General features: G+C 36.9%; 1 protein-coding gene across 3 annotated transcripts in view; it reads right to left on the bottom strand.

The window, feature by feature from the left end:
• The window catches only part of RNGTT (RNA guanylyltransferase and 5'-phosphatase), a 172,906-nt gene that overhangs the window by 81,505 nt on the left and 66,238 nt on the right, over positions 1–25,163 (bottom strand). For all 3 annotated transcript variants that reach the window (XM_039570126.1, XM_039570127.1, XM_039570128.1), the window contains exon 12: positions 9,375–9,443. In XM_039570126.1, coding sequence (XP_039426060.1) covers positions 9,375–9,443 — 69 coding nt within the window. The remainder of the gene's footprint in view (positions 1–9,374; positions 9,444–25,163) is intronic.

Genomic DNA, 25,163 nt, shown 5'->3' with positions numbered 1-25,163 from the left:
CCTCAGTAGAAGACAATGAAATTTTCTTAGAAGAAATTTATAGCTTTCATATCAAGCTCAAGACTTTCATTTTTAATCATGTTAATGGACTTGGTTCACTATTTTTGTAATATCAAAGTCCAGAAAGTACAATTACAACTGAAATTAAAGTTACTGTCAGTCAAAGGAGACTGAATTACCACACAGTGTTCTGTTGTACCTCTTCAGTACAGAATACTATTCCACAGGCACCTCTGAGCTTTGCAGAGTACTGTTCTGTACAGTACCATGAACATGATTATTTTAAATGTGCAGTCACCAATATACACAGTTACCTTCAAAGATTTATCTAAAAATACATGTTAGCACCTAAGAAAAATATTTTTATAATTAAAAAATTCAATTACCCTTTGGTGATAGTTATCATGCATTTTTAAAATTGCTGTTTATAAGAACAGTGACCCAGTAAACACTTCAAATTACAAGTAACAGGGTAATGTAGAATAAATCGCTCTGCTTTTAAAGAAAGTGTCTTTAAATGTTTTCACCATCCAGATACCACAACACAAGTGCTGATACTCCTCTGAAAGTTATCCTGTTTTCTTACATCTCAGTAAGATGTAAGAAAATACATCATTTTCCTGAAATGCTGGGCTACTGCTTACACTAAACAGCAGGACGGAGATCTAGCTAAATATTCTGTTTATCCTGATAGCACTGTTTTTGTTTTACTGCTGCGCTCCTGCCTAATAAAGAATATGAACATTTTATGACGGATTTTCATGAAAACTTGAAAGGTTTGTTGGCTGTCTTTTTCTGCCATGTACAGAAAACAGAACTGGGAGAAAACAATTACAACAACCTAGTTCTTCCAGATACTTTGCTAAATCTTTCCATTTGATAGAAAGAGGGATCATAAATTAAGCACTCTGTTTATGGATATCTATTCTGGGATCTAAAGAAAAGAGAGTGTTGACGAAATACTTTCTACTATATTGTCCAGTTCCCAAATCATTCCTGATCTACCAGCTTCTCAGTCCTGGAGAGACTGCTGTGAATTTCAGGATGAGTCAGAACACTGCCATGAAGACAAGTGACCACTTCATTAGCCTATTGAAGAGCTGAATCAGATGATTCAGTAAAGAGTTCTCACTGATTCAAACCAAAAACTCTCTTAGATTTCCCTATCCAGCTATGAAAGAATTTTTTTTTTCAAAACTGATCCACAACACATATAAACTAATGTAATTTTTGTAATACAGACCTACTCTTTTTAAAGCAGGTGTGTTTTGCAGAAGCTGAACAATTGTGTTGGTATTCTCACCTGAAATCCCATTTACAGTATATATTCCTAACATTTACCTATTTATTTTAGTTAGAAAGTACATGCAACCTGACACATTTAGAAGCATGATAGCAAGTGCACTCCACAAGCTCCCTGACATCCAGCTTTGAGACAAAGAAACTATGCAAAAATAATTTTTGAAAGCCTTTATGAATGATGATTCTACATCTTTATTTTCCCAACATTTAAAACAGTAGCAGGTAGAGAAAGTGGTTTTTTTCTTTTCCTAAACAACACATGCACAAACACCACCATATTAATGTCAACTGACAATCCCAAGGATGACCAGTACACATAATGTAGGAAAGATCTTTCCTACTGCCACTGGCAGGCAGAATGATTAAACTGCAGAACAGAAGTTCAAGAAGCTATTTAGATAGCACCCATAAATGCAGTTCACTGCCTGAGAAATCAGAGAATGTCAGGCAGTATAGGTCATTAGCAAGCAAATGAGACAACATAGCAATTAAAACCAACACTCTCCTTAGGTAATCAGACTCAAGGCACTGACATCTATGTAGGCTGACATAATAAGGAAGTCAGGTTAAACAATTCTGGCAAATAGCAAATACCTTTGCATTTCAATCTGAATGTACTAGAGGACCAACAGCATAAAGTTAAACAAGAAAAATTTTTGCTATACCCCAACCTTTCTATATTAAGAGCTAAAAATGACTCATAAATGGAAAGTGGGGGGGAGGGTGGCCATTTTTTTTTTTCAACTCTGGATGCTAGGAGTTTGCACCTAAAAGAAATGTAGGAATTTTCTGGAGTGTGAATTACCTCAGATTCTTGGAAAGTAAGTGAAAATCATAAAAAACTGCTATGTTCAAAAATCATGGTACTTGTATCTAAGAGTCTAACAATTTAATTAAATGAGCTGTAATTAATTTAATTAGACCTTACTGGTGTTTAGGTTAGCATTTCTTAATTTTCTAGTTTTCTGATTTCAAAAAAAAAGGTAGAAAACAAATCACCCCAAGCAAGCAAAGATAAATTTGAATTGGTATAAAAATTTTACTTGTATAGTCACAGAAAGCCCCTCAAAGGAATACTGTGTATTGCTAATATATTTGGGTATGTTCATAAAGCATATGAAAAAATGGTATATTTGAGATAGGAATAGCTATTTAAAAGATGAATTGCAAGGAACATCGCCATGGAAATTGAATGTAACAACTATTCATAGGCAGAAAAGAGCTGCAAAGCTCAGTGGCATTTCAGGAGGTTGACAGCAAGTTCTCTGATAAAAGAAAACCTACAACTGCACAAAAAGTGCACACTGATATGACAACAGCTTCCCCTGACTAGTAACAGATTCAGTCAGGAACATTCCTCTTACAGAAGAAATCACATTTAGCAAAGAGATACTCTAAATTTAGATACATTAAAGGTTTTAGTAATGTGGATCAACACAAAGACTGATGAAAATGATTCTCTCCAGATTCTCCTTCCTTCTGCTGCAAACTCTAGAGAAAAAAATCAGGTGGTCTTAGCATCTGTTTTAACAAACTGAGGTGCTGATGTCTTCTCCCAGTGATGGGATGTGTGGGAACAGCTCAAAGCTGTGCCAGGGGGTTTTAAACTGGACATCAGGATGCATTTCTGTACTTGAGAGGATGGTGAAACATTGGAACAAGCTTCCTAGAGAGGCGGTCAATGCCTCAGAGCTGTCAGTGTTTAAGACCCATTTGGTCAATGTGCTTAAGAATATGGTCAAATTTTTGGTCAGCCCTGAAGTGATCAGGCAGTTGGACTAGATGATCACTGTAGGACCCTTCCAACCGAAATAGTCTATTCCGTTCTATTCTATTCCATTGCCTCCAAATATTACATGAATCACTACAAAATTAGAAAGCTAAATCCAGAAACACATATTTGTTAGAAGCAAAAAAATCTATGCTATTATATGATTCTTCCTAAGCCTTTATATATCAGCTTTGGTATTGAGATTATATCTGAGTCTGTCTGAAGCCATTACTTGCTATTGCACTAGAAATACGTCACAATAATTGTTGCTTCATCACTGATAAACAGGATGTCTGAGTTTCTGAAATAAGCCAGCAAGTGACTAGGCCTATGATTAAAAATTTCCACACCATTTGATAAAATATATACTGTGGAAGAAAAGGCTTTCCAATTGTATAGGATTATTTAGGACCAACTGGCACAGCTTAATGAAACAAATCATGGAGATATTTTATTTGGTGGTATCTTTTGGAGATATTTCATTCAGTTTTAACTTTAGCAATTTTGGATGAACTTCTACAATGACAGAAAATAACACAGCCTATTATACAATGGGAATAGCACAAATAATTAACAGGCAACCAAGCATTTCAGATCACCACTACGTCTGCCAAGGGAAGGGAAGAAAGATATAGTAATAACTCATGCAATGTTATTCAGTTATAAAAACCTGTTCATTATTCTTTCATTTTAAAGGCTAAGCTTTTCATTAGTATTCAGTATGGAGAGTTGGGTGTTAAATAATTCAGCTGTTCTTTAAAATAACATTTATCTTAGAAGAACAGAGCTCTGCAGCTGCCCTTCGTCCTTCCCTCTAAAAATCCCAATTCCACGTAACTGGACTTTATTCTTCATCCAAAATAAGAGCATGGAGGAGTACCAAATAGAAATCGGCTGGAGCCAATGCAAAAATGTAACAGAGCTCCGAAGGCAAACACAAAACAGAAGATTATAAATTGTGATACAAGCTTTCCACATATGCTCAAAAGCTGTCCTTAGGCCTTCCTAACTAATGGCCAGTGAGTCTTCATTTAGTTGGCTAAAGTAAGAAAGTAATTCCTACATCCTTTCCCAAAGCAAAGAAAAAGCAATAGTTTTAGTCAGCAAGAAAGCTGGTTATTAGGAGATTACTAGCATAAAAATAAGACAGTCTGAGATATCTAGCAAAGGTTCAATTTACAAGGTAGACATGAAAAGTAATTTCACTGATGAGCGGGCACAGGCCAAAGAGCCAATTCTGCCATCAGAAGAGGCCATTTCTGAGATTTTAATAAAAAACATACAGGCTGGCAACCTGCAAGTGTTCTAAAACAAATGTAAGAAGTTTGCTGTTTTGAAGCGACCTCTCAAAAAAAGGACTGAAAGCTTCCAATCTTTACACAAGCATTCAGAATCTGTAAATAAGGCATGTGGCTTTTACCTTTAATCTAACTCACTCATTGTCTGGGGCATGATCCCAGGGTGAGGTACCTGTCCATGAAGTTTCCTGCTGCTCTGTTTTACTCCTACTTAGCACTTACCTTTGGGCCCTGCTCTGCCAACCTGTTACAGGTAGAGGAATCAGAAAGTTGGTCAAATGGAATAGAGCTGATTTAGGCATATGGGAGTTTTAGTGATAGGATCTTAAATGGATAGAAAATTATGCAGGGAAAAGAAGTGTTAGGGAGAATCAACATAGAGGGGAAATCAAAAGGAGTGGGTAAACAGGCTGCCGGATAAAGAGAACACATTAACAGAAAAAGAGTAAAGGAAAAGAGTACAAAGAGAAGAGGAGAAACAATAAGAAGACATTTGTCTCTTGCAATGGAGTTGTTAAGAGTATGGTATGTTAATGCAGGAATTGCATAAGAACCACACATCACATCAAACTACCAACAAAGCATTCTTAAATCATAAATGAGGCAAAAACATCCATTACTTCCACTAAACATGCTCTTCTCATGATCTGTGAAAGCTTTCAGACTGAGAAGGAAGGAAATGGGATGAAGATGGGATGCCTCAGCCATTGCCTTTCAACTATCAATGTGTAATGAAAGCCTTTGTATACTCCAAGCAATAACCAATATAAGTAACTCAAGTAAGTGATGAATTGGGAAAAATAATGCTCAGTTAGTACGATCTTGCAAAATAAACTCACCTGCACAGGCAGAAAACAATCTCCTTACTCCTTAATATTGTTTCTACCACCATCAGTCACAGAGCAAAATAATTTCTGCTTCAGTACAAGAACCTCACTATTCATAATAAGAGTTTAGATAGGAATACTAACAGAAGAAAACAAACCCTCTTACATCTAACTGAAACCCTAGATTCAGTAGTAAAACTTTTTCACAAATCCCTTTTCATTAAAGCATATAAATTTCTCAAAACTGGACTAATACAGAGGCACTTGATGCGAAATCACTTCAAACCAAAGAGAAAAATGAGAAAATCCAGAGCTCTTAGAAGCTAAAAGCATATTCACAGATCATTTTGGATATTTTGAGTTTTATTGCAAATCAGAATTAAACCAAACTTCAAAACAACAAAATACTCTTTCTCCATCTATGTTGACTCCCAGTACCAGTGTTACCTGCAGCTAGTGGGGAACATATCCATATACTCAGGTCTGGATGCCTTTGTCTAAGACCAAACAACAAGAAGAACACCTCTGAGTAAACCAGGGCAGAGGGGAAAGGAAACTCAGAAAAGACTTTCAAACAGTATGAACTAATAACCTCAACATTCTCTGTATTAAATAGTTAACTTCTGCATTCTGCTTCACCTATCAAAAACATGGTAAGTGTGGGTAATTTTCCCCAAAGAATTTTCTGACTGTAATTGTTGACATTCTGTTTATCTTCCCCTGCTGCCACTTCATCCTTCTTTGTGATTTTGCTTCAATTCCTGTCTACATTTGTGTACTCCTCAAAACACACACTGGATTTCAAGAGCTCCCAAAAGATGTTCTTGAATTTCCCAGATCTTCTGAAACTCAGCATCATTTCTGCTATCCTTTCTTTATGCAAGATCAATTATGTCAATAATTATGGTTCCTAATTTTCTTCTGGATATGCCATGGTCTCTTCACTCGAGGCAAACAGGTTTTATAAAGGTCTCTAAACTCTCACGATAACCAAAGTTTGGGGCTCTACACTCCAATCAACAACAGGGGGTTGTTGTTTTCTCTCTGAAACGACATAATACATCATGCATTCAACTACAACACAAAAATTATTTCAGTTAGTATTCTCAAGGGGTCATTTATGCACTGTTATACTGTTGCTCTTGTATTGTTGCCTATTAATTTATTCCCTCTGTATCACATAAAATAAAAAAGCCATCTCTATCAGCTTCATCGTTTTCAGTTAATCAGCTTTAATACTTCTTTCCCAAGTAAAAGGTCTACAATGGTATCTTTCACTCTAAATATATTATTTATATTTTCTCAACTAATTACACTGAGAAAACTGAACATTGCTTCATCCAGGAAAATCATTTTAATAACAGATGCAACAGACTTACATTCTGTAAACTCAGAAACTATACTAAAATTTGAACATTAAATTAAACAAATACATTAAAGATTAATAACCTTTATAAGCATTTATAAAAGAAAATTGTTTTAGTTGGGCTATAAATTTTTTAGTGGGCTAAATCAGAAAACACAAGTTCTAGAAACACAAAACATATCAGATATTGATTTCCTGTAATAGTGACTAAGAGACACATTCCTCAGTAAGTTCATTTCAACTAGAAAAGGTAATTTCAAATTTAGCTGTAGTAACTCTGCTTAGTTTAACCTCTAATTTTCTTCTGAGAAACCTTTCTGATTGATTTAGAGTCTAACAATATTCTAAGATATCATCAGGACTTCTTACGAAAGCATGAACTTTCTTTCCCCTAGTGATTTTGCTTTAAACTGGAAATAGCTATGTATTAAAAAAACCAAAAATGTATGTGGCCTAATTGCCTAGTTAGCTGATGTAGAACTTGAAATAGAGAAATTTATCTTATTTCCAGATGGGAGCATCATCACCCCTTGCTAAGACCTACAGTACATGAAGCAGACCAGGAAAAGTACATTTCAACTGAAGAAGTATACACATGTACTTTCCACAAGTAACTGGAAGGATAGAAATACCTGTGAAATTTGAAATAATTGAAAGCAATTCCTTGCTTGATTCCATCAACACACTGGAGGGAAGGGATGCCATCCAGAAGGACCCTGACAGGCTTGAGAGGTATGCTGGTGCAAACATCCAAGTTCAACAAGGCCAAGTACAAGGTCCTGTGCAGCAGTGCAAGTGGCTGCAGCCCCCCTGACCCCTGAGGATACAACCGACACTCAGCTGTGGTGGCCAGGCACCGAAGCTTAATGCCTCACTCTTGGTTAGGGTGAGAGCCCATAATCCCCCAGTTCTACAGTTCACATATTTTTGTATGATTGGTCCATGTTTTCCCCTCCTTATTTTACGTATAAGTCTATGTATATTCATTTCCCTCAAGTTAATGTGTATAAGTTCTAGAAAGTTCTGTTATACTCGACACCCCATTGGCTCCTTCCCTTAGTCCCTCCTATGTGTTAATCTCATTGGTTCCCTTGCTCTCAACCCTTCCTCCTATCCCATATCCTATTGGCTGTATCCCTTATCCCCAACTTTCCTATCCCCACTGTAAAATCCCTGGACACCCTCAGATCCTTGGCTCTTCGTCCCTACCCTTTCACCTGAATAAATCTCTGCACGGAACCTATACAAGGAGTCCCTTCTCTCTGCTTCTTCACCTCCACCTGCTCAGAGACAGCTCTCTTGGCTGAGGAGCTCGTTCCCTTCTGCCTTTTGTGTGAAGCCGCCATAAACCAGTCAGGTCTCAGCTAGACCTCTAGGCTTCTCTTTGAGCTATCGTGCAACGTGACAGTCCTGCACCTGGGTCAGGGCAATCCCAAGCACAAACAGAGACTGAGTGGAGAGTGGACTGAGACTTTCTCCCAGGGGAGAAAGATTTAGAGGTGTTTGTGAGTGAAAAGCTCAGCGTAAGCTGGCAGTGTGCACTTGCAGCCCAGAAAGCCAATCATACCCTGGATTGCATCACAAGAAGCGTGGGCACCAGGGCAAGGGAGGTGATTCTGCCCGTCTACTCTGCTATCATGAGACCCCACACGGAGTGCTGTGCCCAGCTCTGTGACCCCCAACATAAGAAAGGCATGGACCTATTAGAACAAGCCCAGAGAAGGGCCACTGAGATGATCTCAGGGCTGGAGCACCTCTCCTATAAAGACAAGCTGATGGAGTTGGGGATGTTTAACCTGGAGAAGGCTCTGAGGACCTCATAGCAGCCTTCCAATATCTAAGGGGGCCTACAAAACAGATGGAGAGGGACTTTTGACAGGGGCATATATTGACAGGACAAGGGAGAATGGCTTCAAATCGAAAGCGAGTAGGTTTAGATTATATGTTAGGAAGAAATTCTTTATTATGAGGGTGGTCTGAAAGAGGTACTGAAACAGGTGGTCGAGACAAGTTGTGGATGCTCATCCCTGTAAGTGTTCAAGGCCAGGCTGAATGGGGCTCTGAGTAACACGGTCTAGCAGAAGGTGTCTCTACCTGCTTCTGGCAGGGGATTGGAATTAGATGACCTCTACAGTCCCTTCCAACTCAAACCATCCTATGATTTACAAGCTAAGAAAAAAGTCAAGATGGATGATGCTACAGTGACCATCTATGCTAATATACAATACACATTCCAGTGTATCCACTGTATCTGATTCAACAGGAGGAGTAATAGAATGGATGAGGCCATGCTATTGCCTTCCTTTAAAGCCACCTTTCCTGCTGGGGAACCACTTGCATTATTTTTTCTGGTAGTCTGCAGTACTTCTGGTAAGTTCTCCCCAGGCCACTCATATACCTTTACACTGGCAGACATGGCTCAAGAACTTATCATGCTTCAATTGCACTAAACAACACGAGTCACAAATTTTAATGAAATTTTAATGTGTGAACATCCTTGAGAAAGCAAAATAATATGAGAGCTCAAATCAATGGTTGAAAGATTAATGGAACTCATGCAGTCATAGAAAATTCTTGATTATTTAGCAGCACATATCCATAGTACAGTCTCTAAAAAAATATGAGATGGTTCCTGAAAACTACCACCATCAATTAGTAAGAAATCACACATACTACAAATGAGATAGCAACTAGTCAGAAACAACACTGCAAAGTAATCCTGACCAAAACAAAGATGGATGAGTGGGGAGAAAGAGTGAGAATTTCATCTGGGACTAAAGGGAGAAAAATCCATTATTTATGCTACTTACTCCTGTAGGCTGAAATATCAGTCCATCCACTTCATGGCTAACTTCTCTGGCAAAGTTTCCTTCCAGGAGCTGTAGAACAAAAGAGAAAGAAATCCTTTTTCCATAGAGAAATGCACATCAAAGTGAACAGTGGTGGATTATATGCTACTACTGCAATCGTTTGCCAGTAAACAGCTTATTTGTGCTTTAACGTTAGAGCTTGGGAGATGTCAACGTCAACAAAATAGCAGTCTCTGCAAAGAATACTCAAGGCTAGAAAATGCCTTTGTCCAAAAAGAAATACTTAGAAACCAAGATGATTCTATACACTAGAAAATGAAGAAATAGCAATTCTAATACAGGACACTACAGTCATTTGTGGGCAAATTAAAAAAATCCATTTGCCATTTTAACATGCAAGTAGCACTTACTTTAGATTGAACTTATATCCTGAAAAATACTTCAGGGCATCATTTGAAATTCATGTTTGACAGACTTTCTAACTAGGGCATAAACCAGTAACACAGTTACTTGAGTGTAAAACAACTCTTTGAATTAATTTGTATCTTGAATATTCTATTTTATGCTTTCAAAGACTGTGAATTCCATATGGAGGTAAATATATCCATCAAGATGCATTTATCAGAGAAAAAAAACATCTAATTAAACAAACCACTGAAACCAGATAGTCAACAGTTATGAGAATTGATTATATACTTCCATATTAAATTATGACTTGCCCAAGGAAAAGCAAATAACCAAGGAGAATTATAACTGACAAGTAATAGCAAAAATTAGAAGAATTACAAAAATATCTCTTTATTAATTTCAATTTGTGTTTTACTGTTGAGATGAAGAATCTGTCCTGAAGTTGTAGGTACTTTTAGCAATATTTGAAAAACTTTGACATAAAAGTAACCACATGGTGATAAAACATAGAAGATACAGAACCAGTAAATCACAGCCAGTTTTAAAAGCATCATTTTGGCCTGGTCTGCTAATTTTGTACCATTTCCTTTCTAGAGCTCAACTTAATGACCTGCTGACCAAATTACAACTAAATTATTCAAATTAAGTCAATAAAGTATGAAAGAGCTGAGAATTAACATTTGTATCCTACTAAGGCTGTACAGCTAAAAGCAATGCACTTTTCTGTTCCATGGATCAAAAGCCTGATGGCCAAATACTTGGAACAATAATAATTCAACATATTTCACTTAAGCCTGTAACTGTTTGCAAAGAACAACTGATCATTTTGCTACAAAAAGCTAGCTTCTTCTCTTACCCAGTCATTAGCCTAGATTTGTGCCTATAGCTCCAACAACAAAGAAAGCTTTCACTATTCACCTTTTAGATACAATTTAACTGCAAAAAACACACTATTGAGAGTACTCTCAAGTGGAAAAATACTTTAGGAATATTTAATTCTGAGTAAGGAATTATCCAATGAAACACAATTTTTCAGAAGAGAAAGCTCATAATTGAAACTTGAAGCTACAGCCTGCTGTTATAACCTGTTGCTATCTTGAAATTTACAGCTGAGGCTCACAATGTAATGCATCTGCTACCATATGTCTACACAAAGTAACAATAAAAAAATCCCAAATTCTTTCATAAATCTATTGTTAGTCTTTGCTTTTATTAAAGCAATGGAAAAATATTTAAACAAATGTCAAAAAGTATTTTAAATTGTGGGTTTTTAAAATTTCTACACAAGCTAAGTCTTCTGTGGATCACTTGGAAGTTACTTGGCAGTTCCAAAACTGACTGGCCAGTCATCTGTAATAAGAGTATGCTTCAAACTTACAAAAATGCACAAGACTGATTTCATTAAATTCAGGTACCAAAAAAACTCTCCCTGAATACTAATAATACTAAGGAATAACAATATTTTAAAAATAAAATTTTTAAAAAAACAAAAACAACGCCCCACAAAAAACCAGAAACTTCAAATTAGTTGAGACCATACCTTTTAAAAATTTCTGCCTAACTTATCAAAAGGCATTAACCAAAGTGACAAAGAAAAATCAATCACCTCTGTTTCTGCTTCTGTTTTTGAAGTTCTTAAGGGAACTACAATTTGAGGACACAGTTACTTCGGTGTTGGAGCCTACATAACTGACTTACGTATTCCTTCCCAAAATAAAACTTAAGACTATAGAAACAATCTTTAAATTTGGAGTATGTAGAAAAGCATAAAATAATTATTGTGCACTGTTTGGCATGCAACTCTCTCCACTATGGTGAACATGCAGTTTTAGAAAACTACATTAAAGTACTGTTGCAACTTGATGAATGGAGAGGAAAATATAAATTAAAAATTTCTCATTTCAGAAATACCTTCTGATACTTTTTATTCACTACTTAGCCAGAATTACAAAATGTAAAGGAATCCGTCTCATCAAGCTGCCACCCAGTTTCAGAGTAAAACATGTTCTCAGTTTGGAGGTCCACAGTGTTCTCACTAAGCTTCTCCCAAGTGACGGGTTAGATATCAAAGACAAAAGGATTTTAAACCCACAGCAATCCTCAACAGATAACTACACTTCTTTGTACTCCAGTTATTCTGCTTTCATTCTCATTAGGTCAATTACATGTATTTGAATGATAACACTCTCTCTAGAAAGGAATTTTGACTAGAAAGGATTAGCAATTGAGGGGAGGGAATTCAGGAAGGAATGTACATTTTCTCTGACCTTATTCCTCATACACTCAAGAAAATAAAAATTTTCTTGAGAATTAAACTGTGTAAAGGTTGTCTGTGAACAGCAGAATACACAGACATTGAGTATTGCAGAAGGTTTGGAATGACAAGGAAATGAGCAGAAAAGGAATGTTTGACAATACAAGCAAGTATTTTTGACACTAAGAAAGTTACATTTTTCAGTTTATGAACTTCAAATGCAAATATCATGGTTCATCTTTTAAAAAAGGTTGTTCAATGTTCCACATGTTCAAATTTTTAATTAACTTGAACAGAACAGTCTTTTTTAATCGGCGCCATGATAAATGGCACACCTGCTTGACTGGGATGACTGCCATGGGTAAGATAAAGTGCAATGCATCTCAATCACATTTTATAGATGATGGGTAAATGATGCATGTGAACCAGCTCTTCTGGCATCCAACTCCTTGTAGCCTCGTGGCATCTATTTCCACCTGAGATCCCGTGTGTTCGCTTCTTTCAGCTTCCTTCTTCCCCGTGAACATTGCAATAAGCCATATACTCATATTACAGTTTATTATTTAAAACTTTCCCTTTCATACTTTTTAACTAAATTTAAAATTATTGCTACATCTAATAACATTCCTCTAAGCAAAAGAATGGTATAATTGCATGGATTGAGTGGAGCTGTATGATGAGTAACAGCATTTCTCCTTGCTCCTTAACCACTGAGATGAAGAGCAGCAGTATGTCACCAAAAGAGCGCTAATAACTCGCTGAAGCTGATTTTGCTAGAATACTGAACTAGTCAGCAGTTCTTCTGTGGAAAATTGAAAATTCACGCTTTAGAGATCTCTCTGTACTTATACCAACAAAGAAATCACTTTGCTCCTTCAGCAGGAAGACAAGAAAACTGAGGTGCATACAGATTCCATACAACGCTAGTAGGTTTTCATTAGTGTTTCGGTATTTCTGAGGCAAGACACAAGATTCTATGAGTTTTCAGATATTACATTATTTATAAAATAAAAAAGTTCAGCAGGTACTACTGTGTCTTTTCCTTCCCCTCACCAAAAAAGAAATAAAAATCTCACGGAAACACAACACAATGTGAGTTATGAGGATTCCAAAACATAATGATGACTCTACAAAGTCATACTGACTTTCTACAAAATAATTTTACTAAGGTCCTTGCACACACATAACCATTATTGATCTCCCGTGTCACAATATGCAAATACTGCTAACCATTTTGTCTGTATTTCTGATGCATAACTGACACTGCTTGTTAGCCTCCTGAAATACTTAGGGATACAGAAAAAAATCCCTTTGAGTGTTACAATACAAGACAAATGTCCCTTTTCCTTGCTTTCTCAATTTCAGAACTGCTATATGCTTCACTTCAAGTCAAGATAGAACAACTCTGCCTGCACTCCCTATGGAGTTTTCCAGAGCCACCTTCAAATTACTGATCATCTGGATCTGTTCACTCTACAGAGAGAGCTGTGACAGGGAACATACTTCATTCAAAAGTATTAGTTACAAATAAACTATTAATTGAATTGCCAGTTAGCCAGAATATAAAACACCTTCAAACATGGGCCTACTGTCATTCCTAACTTCACAGAGTCAGCATCTTTACCACCTTAGGTTTCAGTCCAATTTAAAGACAATCCCCTTCTCCAAGGATGACAGCCCTCACCATCAGCCTCAAAGAAATTCTCATATCCTGACAACTGTCAAGTTTTATAAACATGAGCTCATCCATCTCTGTAGATAACCTACTACATAAATCTTCATAAATCCTGTTTTTGAATGACATCAGAAATCCCACAGAATGATTATGTTAAGATCAGTAAAAATAATGCAAAAATAGTTTTCATCCCAACTACCACATTTCCCAAAAATAAATCAAACTGTATCAGGCAATGATGGAGCCATCAACCAAACTACTAACATTCTAAACTCCAGCTTTCAAACATTACATTTTGAAAAGGAGGCCTCCTGGAAAAGAATTAAGCATGCATGTGGTGGGGTATAAGCTTCCTTTCAGACAATACATGGGCTGCTGTGCAATGCTTGAAAATACTATCAAAGGTAGCTTAATGTCAAGTGAGGGAAGCTGGTCCTCTAAGCTATGGCTATGGTCTCTGCTCCCTCCTCCTCACCAAAATCTTTCCAGTTTCCCCTGTCCTGCAGCATCATGTCTTCTTTGGTTTGTTGGGTGTCTAAAAGCAAGAGAAGGTATCAAGAACAGAACAGCTGCTTTCAGTCTCAAAGCAAAAAAGCATCGAATAGCATGTAACTATGCCATAGAGGGGAAATTTTTCATATATTATTTAAAAATAAAACCCAGAATCTCAAACTTTCCACAAATGGAAGTTGGCTAGTTCACATTTTAACAGAAATAGAGCCCAAAACAAAGTGTTAAGAGAAGTTTTGATTTTGGTTCACTGACTGAATTACTGAAAATATGTGGTAAAACTTTCGAAACAATCTTTAGTGACTTTGGGGAATTCATGGTTTTGGGAACTAAAGGGAGCACACACCTTCTGAAATATAGATTAAAAAAAGGAAAAAGCCAAAAACAAACACATGAAACTCAATCCATACAGACTTTTATCTTTTTCACATTCAGGATACCAATGATCTCATCTAATATTGCATCGCAAGTAAAACAGCTGATCTAAACAAACGTAGTGTAAATTAACAATCTGGGAGCAGATGGGAGAGGATCAAAACCACACCTCTGGCAGTTCTACTGCTTCCTACCCTCCCTGCTCCAAACCAGACATAGCCTGGATCACCATTTCAGACTAACTTTTAGACAGCTATGAGGATGAAACCGTCTCCTCACATGCATATTTAAGTTCCTCTTCAAGTGATATGCTCAACTGCCAAGTAATTTATTTGGAAAACTGTGCAATCTCAAATTACAGCATGCTGTGATGGAGAACCACAATCTTCATTAAGCTGTCCAATGAAGTACTGCCTGTGCAATTAAAAAATTAATGCCTATTTCTCAGCAATATTTTTCTTCCTTCAACTTTACTTCCTTGTTCTTCTTTTTAGACTCTGACCAAGACATCTCCTAGAGGTTTTTTTTAAGAAACAAGGTTCACATATCAAACATTTCACAAGGAAGCAGATGCAAGTCTTTAAATATTTCAATGTCTCCTCAAAAGATATCCCACAGATACCATTTTTTAAATCAACTGAAACCATCCCATTTAGACTAGACAGAATATTCCAGAAGGGCCACAGCAGCAAGAAAAAATGCACTGCCTGTTCTCTTCCACAGGAGTCTCCTTTCAAGGAGATCTCTGGATACATGAGTACTTGCCAAAGTATTTGACCAGCCAGTGCCTCATTACAACTGGCTGCTTGCCTCAAAGTGGCTCCTTCCAAGTACCTCTGAAGGTCCTGAAATCACGGCCAATGGTCTCAGGGGTGTGACTTAACACGTGGTCATAAAATAAAGATTTCTGCTTCAGTGTTAGCATTTATTTCCCTCACAAAACCAAAAGTGATCTCTCATTTATAGGATTTCATGTTTTGCTACAAATGACCTATAAAACTGTTGAAAAGCAGATTTTCGATAATTTAACAAGACCTGGTTTCCTCTGCATGAGTCTCATTTTGAAATCAAAATATGATATGCTACCTTACATCAAATAAATGAGTAAGAACAGTATCAGCTGAAGTGTATCTGCATCAGGGTAAAGTCCAAGTCTATAATGCATTCTCCTCCATTATTCATTGTCTTTAGCTATACTTATCTTACCAGCAACAAAAGGCAAGAAAGAAAACGCACCATAATAACTGAGAGTACAGCCAGAAAACCACAGCTTATACTAAATATTCTTAAGTTAATATGCTACAAAAAATCACAAAGTTACAAAATATTTCCTGACCCATGCCAATAATCTACAATATGCATAAAGGAAAAGTAGGATCAAAAACTGTAGAAAATACATTAAAAACTGAGCTCTCTAAGAAGTAATTGCTTAAAGAAGTTTCCTATGCTAATTAGGAGCCAACACATATTGAAGATAACTGCTCCATTTTTAGTAAACCAGTGAAATTTTCTACTTTGCCCTAACTGCATAAGGAACACAAAGTATAAACTTCTCACTTGCTCATTACTTAAAAAGAAATTTCATGGTTTTTGGCTGTAAAATCGGGGCTGTAAAACTGTATGAAAATCCTTTAAAAAAATTCATGCTCAAAGCTCAAATCCTAGCTTTCATACAGCCATCCACTCAAGATGCTAATTCTAGACAAAAACAGAGAAAAGCTGCAAACATTATTTTGTCTGTATGAATAGGTACATCTTGAAAGCACTTGATGTCAACCAGTAACTCAGTAACTAAGCAAAAAGAGTAAAACTAAACTCCAAAGGTTCACCTGTTTAACAAAATCACCACTATTTTGAACTGTATAATCTCTGGCAACAGCTGAATCATATGGTGATGAAAAATATACCAAATGACTGTGTAAAGACACCTGGGAAATTTTTCAGTTGATAAAATTTAAAAAATATACTTTTTATAAAATATTATTTTATGGAAAGCCTTTCAATTTGTTAATTTACTAGATGCTCTGAAATCAATCATACTGAAAGACTAAAAATAAGCTCTTTACCAAGTTAATCATACAGAACATTTTGGCCCAAAAGATATGAAAAAACACCTAATTATGGCAATAGATTTGTTCCCTATAAGAATGAAGCAGATAATGGCAGTATTGTGACACCAGTGTTCACTAATATGATCAAGAGACTAATTATTATCCATGAATCATTTGTAGCATTCAAAACTTGATTAATGTCAGGTCAAGTTTAGCATGTGATAGGTTTTATTAGTAATGCTCAGCTATCCCACAGCCTGTCAATGTACACGAGTGCCATCTGTTAGGTGTGGGAATAGCCAACAGCCACAACAAAAACACATTGGCTACAACTGGTCACTGAAGTACGTTTTAAGATCCATAAGGAGTACCCTAATAATTTTAAAGACACTAGACCAGAATCCACCACAAAAGACCTGCTAAAGATAGGAAACTTGTAGCCCAAAAAAGTGAGCATGCAAGGCATATTTTTCTCATTTGGAAGTTCAGTCAAGGTGTGTTTAATAATAATGAATACCTCACAGACTGACCAGTTTCCAGCAACAAATACTCTTTTGCAAGAGGAATATGCATAGCTTCCTCTCTACACTCCTCCATGGATCTTTAGCAAGCATTCCTGTATTGAATACAGAATATACTGCTTTACCCATCGCTCATGCTATTCAAATACATATGGTCCTATTGGCTCATCTAGCAAAACACTGTTAGAGGATGCTAAATATGAAATTCATGTTCCACAAAAAAACATTCACTGACAGCCTTCCATTTATTCTAATTACAGATAATGGCAAGAAGAAATTTTTTTGTGGAAGGCTCACTTTCTAGTATTTCCCAGCATTTTGCAGGTGGTCAGCTTTACCAGGGGTCACCTCTCCCTTGTACAGTCCATTATAGCAAGACAGGACTGGGCACTTCCACTGAACCTCCACAAGCTCTGCACTAGTAACAGTGTGAGCGGCAATGCTGAAATAACATGAAGTGGCAACAGACAGGTGCATGCACAGAGAGGAAGGAAGGTGACCTAATTCGACCTAATTCTGGGTTTGCTCGGCAACTACATATTCTCCTCTGGTCTACAACTAGTTAGAAACTCAGCAGGAGCATTGACAGAAACATTTATTTACCTCATAGCTACAACAGCCCTCTCAGATGTATTATAAACATGTTCTCATTTGATGGCCCTCTTGCATACCAAGTGGATGAAGATGAAAGGATGCAGATCTCAGCTGCCACTGGCATCTGTAGTACTTAAGTATGTACTTCTGTACTTAAGCTCCAAGTATTCTGTTTGTGAAAACTGTGATGTGCAGGCTCCCAGACTCCTTGATGTCTTGATGTAAAAGTCAAATATGCTGAACACTTGACGCTAGTAGGCAGGCCACAGACCAAAAACAATATAATTCCAAGAACTACAACTACTGTAGAGCATCTTCCTCAACCCTTTGCCCATATAAGTTCACAGCCAGTGACGGACTGGGGCCCAAACTACTAGTGACTGGTCATTAGCATTCTAACTAATGACATCACTCTTCCTTATCTTTTAGAACAGCAATTCTGCAGGAAAGTCTTCACTGGAGTCCATATATTCTTTCCAGAAGAGGAAGGCAATAGAAGTTCCAGGTTATAGTCATGTGATAGCAAATGAGCAGCACCTCCAAGCAAGAAAGCCGAAGAGAGTAATCCCTTCCATCTGTAACTTGCTTTGTGTCAGATGCACCTCCTTGGAAAAAACCAAGTTATTCCACACACTGGACTTTAAGAGCTTTCCCAGTTCCTACTGGAACTGCTGCCAGCTTCACAAGGGAGTTTTACAGTCTACTTTTTTCATAGAGAACTTAAGAGAAATCATATATTTCATCTACTGAAAGCTACTACCGATCTAGAAGATGCAAAGAAAAGCCACTTCCAGATATATGAATAGCTGGAAGTCACTGTAGTGTGTGATGGGATGCAACCTCAGATTTTAAGAAAGTCGAAGAACCGCACTAGCTTGATTTCACTACCCAGCCACATGGGAAATGAAAGCTATTGTGAACAAGAGTAAAATACACTGTGATGGTGGCAGGGAATCAAGTCTGATGGTTCTAACTTTTTTTTTAATATCTTTTTGGCTTTGCAGGTAATTCATTAACAGCACTCCTCAAATATGCTAATAACACTAGCTGTATGACATATTTTTAATTATTTGGAGACATTTTAGAAAAACCTAGAGCATGCTACAGTAAGAGCCCCACTGAGCTATCACGCATGTGCTGGTTCTGAGTGAATAACTCCAAAGGTCACATACCTAATATATTCAAAACAATACCCAAGAATAACTCAAGCACTATGTGTGTTAATGCTTAATTTGACAGCACATCTGCATTCTTGAATTCAAAATAAGCATGAGGCATTTCTCACTGTCAATCTCTTCTCAAAAATACAATTGAGAAACTGACATCAATTAACTACAATGTTTTCAAATGCTTTTTTCAAATAAGAGAAATAAGCTGCTTCAAGAAACTTTAATTGACTTTTGTGATAGCTTCAAAATCATGATGAGAGGAACACGGACTCCTCGAAGCTTTGCGGGAATGACCCTGCCCAAACAGCAATATTTCATTTTTTTTCCTGATGAAGAAACAGCAATCTATTTCATAGCTTGACCATTTCATTTACTGTGCTCTTCACAGTTCTCCGTTTCAAACTACACGGTGCCTTCATTTATTTTCTTTTAGACATTGGGATGTTACCCACATAACTCTCCTATGCTCCCTGAGCCGGCAGAACACACCCATCTGAGATAACAGTCTTGCTGGAGCTGGAGGAGGTTTAATAGGTTCCACTAGCCAATGCTTTGATTTATTTACAAATTATCTGCAATCTATGACATTCCTGAATGGATGAAAGATGCTCAGTAAAGTCTGTAATGTCTTCAACTGAGCAAGGCTCTCATCACACTGATGCTTGCAAACTCCCTAATACTCTGGATTTGACCAAATACTACATTCAATATGTTCTTCTGATGTCAAAAAAAAAGAATGGCACTGGGCTGAGTACAAAGGGGCCAAGTACATTTTAATTTGTTCTCTGAATGATCTTCCACTGTTACATACGTGATAGGGTTTAATTCAGCCCCTGTGTAAAGTGTAACAACATAATCCGGTCTCTGGTTGTCAAAAATATGGATAGCTGTTTTAATTAAATCAGATAATTGAGGATTTTGTTTTATTAAGCATTTCTAATAAGACTTGTCAACAAAGACAAAACTGTATATACAATAATTCAATTAGACATAAAACTGATATACAAGAATATAAAGTCTTCATACATTTACTGTTACAATTTCTGATTCAAACTCGGCTAATATTTTGTACTAGGCCCGAAGCAGGCATTTTAATACCAAAATTAAGGTTTATGTTCTGGATGTTTAAAAAAAAGCTAATTCTTCTGCTATGCAATGGCACTTGAGGGCTTTATTTCCTACAAAGCTGAAATTAAAACTGTAAAGCCATAACAGTAAAATGTTAATATTTTATTGTTTCTTTATTTTCAAGATTAATTTTATACAAGGTCTGGTTTGGGGTTTTTTTCTCAAAATTGGGCATATCACAAGAAAAGAAACAGCTACCAGCAATGTCCTATAATCTTGCACCATAATAAATTGCTTTAAATTTCACCCCCATCTTTACCATTTTCTTTGTGCTTTTATTCATTTTATCCAAATTAAGCGCATGTCTCTTGAACATCATTCCAATATGAGAAGGCTGATGGCTTCCCTGTGGAGCTGCATTGCCAGAAGGCAGTTTGGAAAGTGACAGGCTGTGAAGTGGCACAGTGGACAATATTAAACAGTTGCCCCTCAATTAATGAGTGGAGTGACCCACTTAGTCACCACAGCTGAGTCTTCTAACTAATTCAGAAGATATCAAATATACAATTCAATTGCCCATACTGGCATACCAACTGGTAATTAGGTCCAAACAGATTTGCATTTCCCTGGTTTGGTAATACACCATAAAACTGAAAGAAGAAATCACTGTTAAAGACACTTTTCCTACTTAGAAAGGTGTATAGTATTTCCACTGCACAAAATACAGAAAAAATAACTTACAAAAATGTTAGAATGTTCAAATCTGTTGTTAAAATGTTAAAAGCTAAACTGAATATGTACTGTCCTGATGTTTAAAATTACAGTGTGCACCAAGCAGAACACTCCATCCATATGCCTTTATTTTTCCACTAGTTCCATTGCTATCTTTCTCACACTAGAGTTTGACAAGTCAGAATTTAATTACATATTCCACATCTGAATTATTCTACATTAATTTAATTTGTACCACTAGCAATATCTAAGATGGGCCCCAAGCTATGAAAATAATCCTTCTTGGAAATACTCAAGACTGTTTTAACTTTAGTAGATCATTTTCTGAAAAATGTGAAATGTAACTAATGTGTGAATAATTTCTTAAAAGAAAAGAAAAAAAACTTCTTTCCTAACCAAAATTCTACTGTGCTGTAATATTATACTTGACCTTCAACATCACAAATAGTAATAATCAAAAGCAAGTAGCCTGATCCTCTCTTGTTTACGCCAGGAAATGACAGAGATTCTTGTTCGTGAATAGGTCTCCTTAAGTGACTCCAGCAAAGCAAGGAAGCTGAGAAGTTAGCCACAGCTGAGTCAGTGTTTTTCCTAACATGAGAGAAAACCTTTTGGTGTAACCCAAATCCAAGCAAGTAGCTGCTGCTTCCCTGTCCCACAGAAAGGAAAAGGAACACTCAGAGGCAGCCGGACACCCCACCAGCACTGGCCTACAAAGCCTCTGCCACCCTCAACCTCCCACTGACAGAAATTATGTTTACCAAATAATATTCACATCGCTATAGTGCTGCATGAAATAACTCCAGTTCAAGCACTGAATTTCAAGTGGCAGTAACCTACATTCAGCTCAAGACCTGCAGTATAGTTACCTATTTCATCTTTACAATTTACAAAGCTTCCACTTGGGCTGATTGGCTGTACCTACCTCTACAATTCATATGGTAAAATAACTTTGAACAATCAGGCTGAAGTCCTACATGCTGGGATATAAGACAGCTGCCAAGTGAAGATTTCGAATTTTAGTATAAGCATAAGGTAACATCTTTCCAGCTTCTTATTCACTATTTGTTTACTAGGTTCCTCAGGTAAATGATTAGTTGTGTTTACAGGAAGAAAAGCATGCCAAAAAGATTTAACTGAAGGTAACATCACCAATAACAAGCATCTAAGGGTGGAATAAGGCAATATTGCTTTTACACCATTAAACTTTTCATTCTTGCAGAGATGGAACAGGACAAAGTGAGGAATTTAAGAAATAAAGAAATAAAAGCATACAGAAACAAAATGGTAGAGGGGAGATGGGTTAGAAAACAATTAAAAGGTGATGAGATGACAAATAGGCCAAAACCCTGGAATGGAACAGATGGAGTGAGGAATATGATGTAGGCCAGACACTGAAGAATGGCTGCCAACTCTAGGTCAGGAAATGCAGGACTGAAAGGTGAGCCAATTAAGCTACTCCTGAAGGCATAGAAAAGCAAAACAAAAATAAAAACGGAGGAAACAAGTCTTCTTGGCAATAAAAAACCTCCAGATGGTAACATTCCCTCTCCACTGAGATGTGGAATTCAAGATCTTCAATAAATAAACAGATTATTTGACACTTCTGCTTCTGCCATTGTTGCCATGCAATTCTTCTGTCTTCTGTCGCACGACTGCAAAGCTTCTCCACATGTTGTCTGTAGGCAACTTGGAGATACAAGACAGGGCTTTGTCATTTTCAGTCAGTTTTGGTTAACAGCTCTCTTGGCAGACACAGATGAACAATGTCTGCATATCAGGGTTCACTCTTCAAGGCATGCAAACACTATCTTACAGCTGCCTCAGCTGCCTGCAAAATACCCACATCAACATGTCAAGCAAGGTGTGCACTTACACAGTCTCCTGCATCATCAGAGATCCACAGCCACTTAATTTTCCAAAGCAAACCATCTCAACAGGAGCTATACCTTTACTGGCATAAATGCTAGACATTCCACCTCTCCTAACAACAACAAAAGCAGTTTTAAGAAGTAAAAATAAAAATCCAAGTGTCAAATGAACCAGGAGAACAAAGTAAGTCACCTGTCAGTTCACAGATTTGACTGAAAACTTTTAAGAAGATCCTAGACCATTTAATCTTCTAGCAGAGATTACCTTCTTTCTAATCCCTCTAGGACAAGCTGTCATTTTAAAACCAGATAATAGTCTAAGAACTGACAAGTCATTGACATACAGCATGCTAACATTTGAAAAAGGTTGTTCATTTGACCTGTATCATTGTTTAACCTTTAGCCCTATTGTTCCATTGAGAGTGATGGGCACAATTCTCCACGGGACCACAGACTGCACAGAAAGGAACTTTTTCCTGCTCTTACTAGACAGAATTTTCATTAGACAATGGGCTTTAGGGATGACATCCAGATTGAGACTGTTCACACAAACAAGCCTTGCAAGAGAACTGTGAGTTGGTTTAAGCAAGGAAAGTCAAGAGTTGGACCATTTCCAATAATGTAATTATTTCTATGCACCTGTACTTCCTGTTCAAGATAATGAAATCAATGTCTTGTTGAAAAGCCTATAAATAAAAGGCTAAGGTTCAAAGGCTAAGTGTATGAAGCATTTAAAGCACTAACCTATAATTCAACTTCTTCCACTGACAGCTACTATCCTCACACAAAGGGTGGGAGAACTGGCAGATTTGACCATATCATCTTCTGGAGTTCTGATGCAAACCAGTAAATGCAAAGAAAGCAAGCTATGCAAGAAGTGACCAATTATGCAAGTGTAATGACAAACACCAAAAAATCAACTTTGCTCAAAATGTCTAAGAGAACCTGGAAGTTACATTAAAAGGAAAAATCTATCATAGAATACATGTGTTTCCAGCTAACACTAGAAGAGTAATCTGTGTTTAATTGATTATAGTGGAAAAAAATTTTAGTGATACTGTCTTCTCCATCAATATCAGAGTTCAACAAGGCAACATTTTTAGAGACTGAGAATACACAACCTGCTCCCCAGTGATTGTCCCTTTCTTTTCTTTGTCTTACCCTTAAAACCCAGTCTTACAAAAAATAAAGGCCATTCAAACATCATAAAATAACAATGAAGGCAACATTATAGACGACACAGCCCTTATTTCCAACATCCAAAACCAAATCTCAAGACACAACTATAAATGCTGCCATACTTTATAATTGCACTTTAAAAGTGCATTTCATTTCACAGTAAATTGATTTTCAGATTAGAAAAAAAAATAGTCAGTACCTAACTCTGGTATTAAAGTTCCAAATCCATAACTCTAAGAACAATTTCATTATTGGATGCATTATATAACATAGCACAAAGTTTACTGCTGTTTCAAGTAATTACTTCCACTTTTTCACTGAAAATAACTAAGTCTACATGGAAACCACCCATTTTTTCCAGTATAATTAAAAGTTTTAGCCACTTTTTCTGCTATTAAATATAGTGCTGAGACTCCTGGCCTATTGAGTAATCTTCCTACAGTCCACACAATCTAGCACACATTTACTGATACATTATTGTTGATAAAAAGAATGGAATGGAATGTCTTATATCATAGAAAGGAATGATGGAGGGAGGCTGTGAAGAAAGAGGTCTACAGTATTCCCTTCTGTAAGGTTCAAACTGCATCCTGAGAACATGTTTCAAAAATTGAAGCTTCTCAAAACAAAAATAAGATGTGATGAAGTACACTTGATGACTTTCTTGATCCCAAGCAAAATCCAGCTACACTTAAAAACAAACAAAAACAAAACAAACAAACAAACAGAAAACCTGCAAAACATACTCCAAAAATTTTGATGAAACTCATTCTGAGCAGGTATGGGTTTTCCACTTTTTCAGTCTTGAATATGGTGGTGCAATCAGAGATCCTTCTCATCTGTGGCCAAAGATGGCTACCTCCACTGATCTTTGAAAACAACAAACCTTGGGGGTGACTTGATAAGCCATATCTTCTCTCAGTGACATACACTGGGAAGAAAGTAGGGAAGAAACACAGTCTTAGAAAAACCACAGGTTTTCTGAGACCACTCAAGGGTGTAAATCTTTAAAGATCTTATCATGGTTTAATCCCAGCCAGCAATTAAGCACCACAAAGCTGCTCATTCTAGTCAAGAAAGGAAGGATTCTGTTAGATCCTTCCAAAAGATCAAAGGATCCAACTCTTCTTGGAAAAGAAGAACCAAGAAAAATGCCTATCTAAACATAAGGAGAAGATCTACCTAAGAAGGTCCCACTTGTCATCCTTTAGCATCCATTCAGCAGCACCTATGTCTGGAGAGATACTGATGGATATGAGCACCTGTCTCTGGAGGGACTGATTGAGAGGATAGAAGGAACTCCTTGTCTTCCTGCAGACCTTGCTGTACTGTACATAGAGCTGGAAAACCCTCTCAAGACATTCATCATTGATGCAAGAGGA

Source organism: Corvus cornix, chromosome 3 (genome assembly GCF_000738735.6).
Source record: "Corvus cornix cornix isolate S_Up_H32 chromosome 3, ASM73873v5, whole genome shotgun sequence".
Taxonomy (NCBI): Eukaryota; Metazoa; Chordata; class Aves; order Passeriformes; family Corvidae; genus Corvus; species Corvus cornix.
This window is presented reverse-complemented; position numbering and strand designations above follow the sequence as displayed.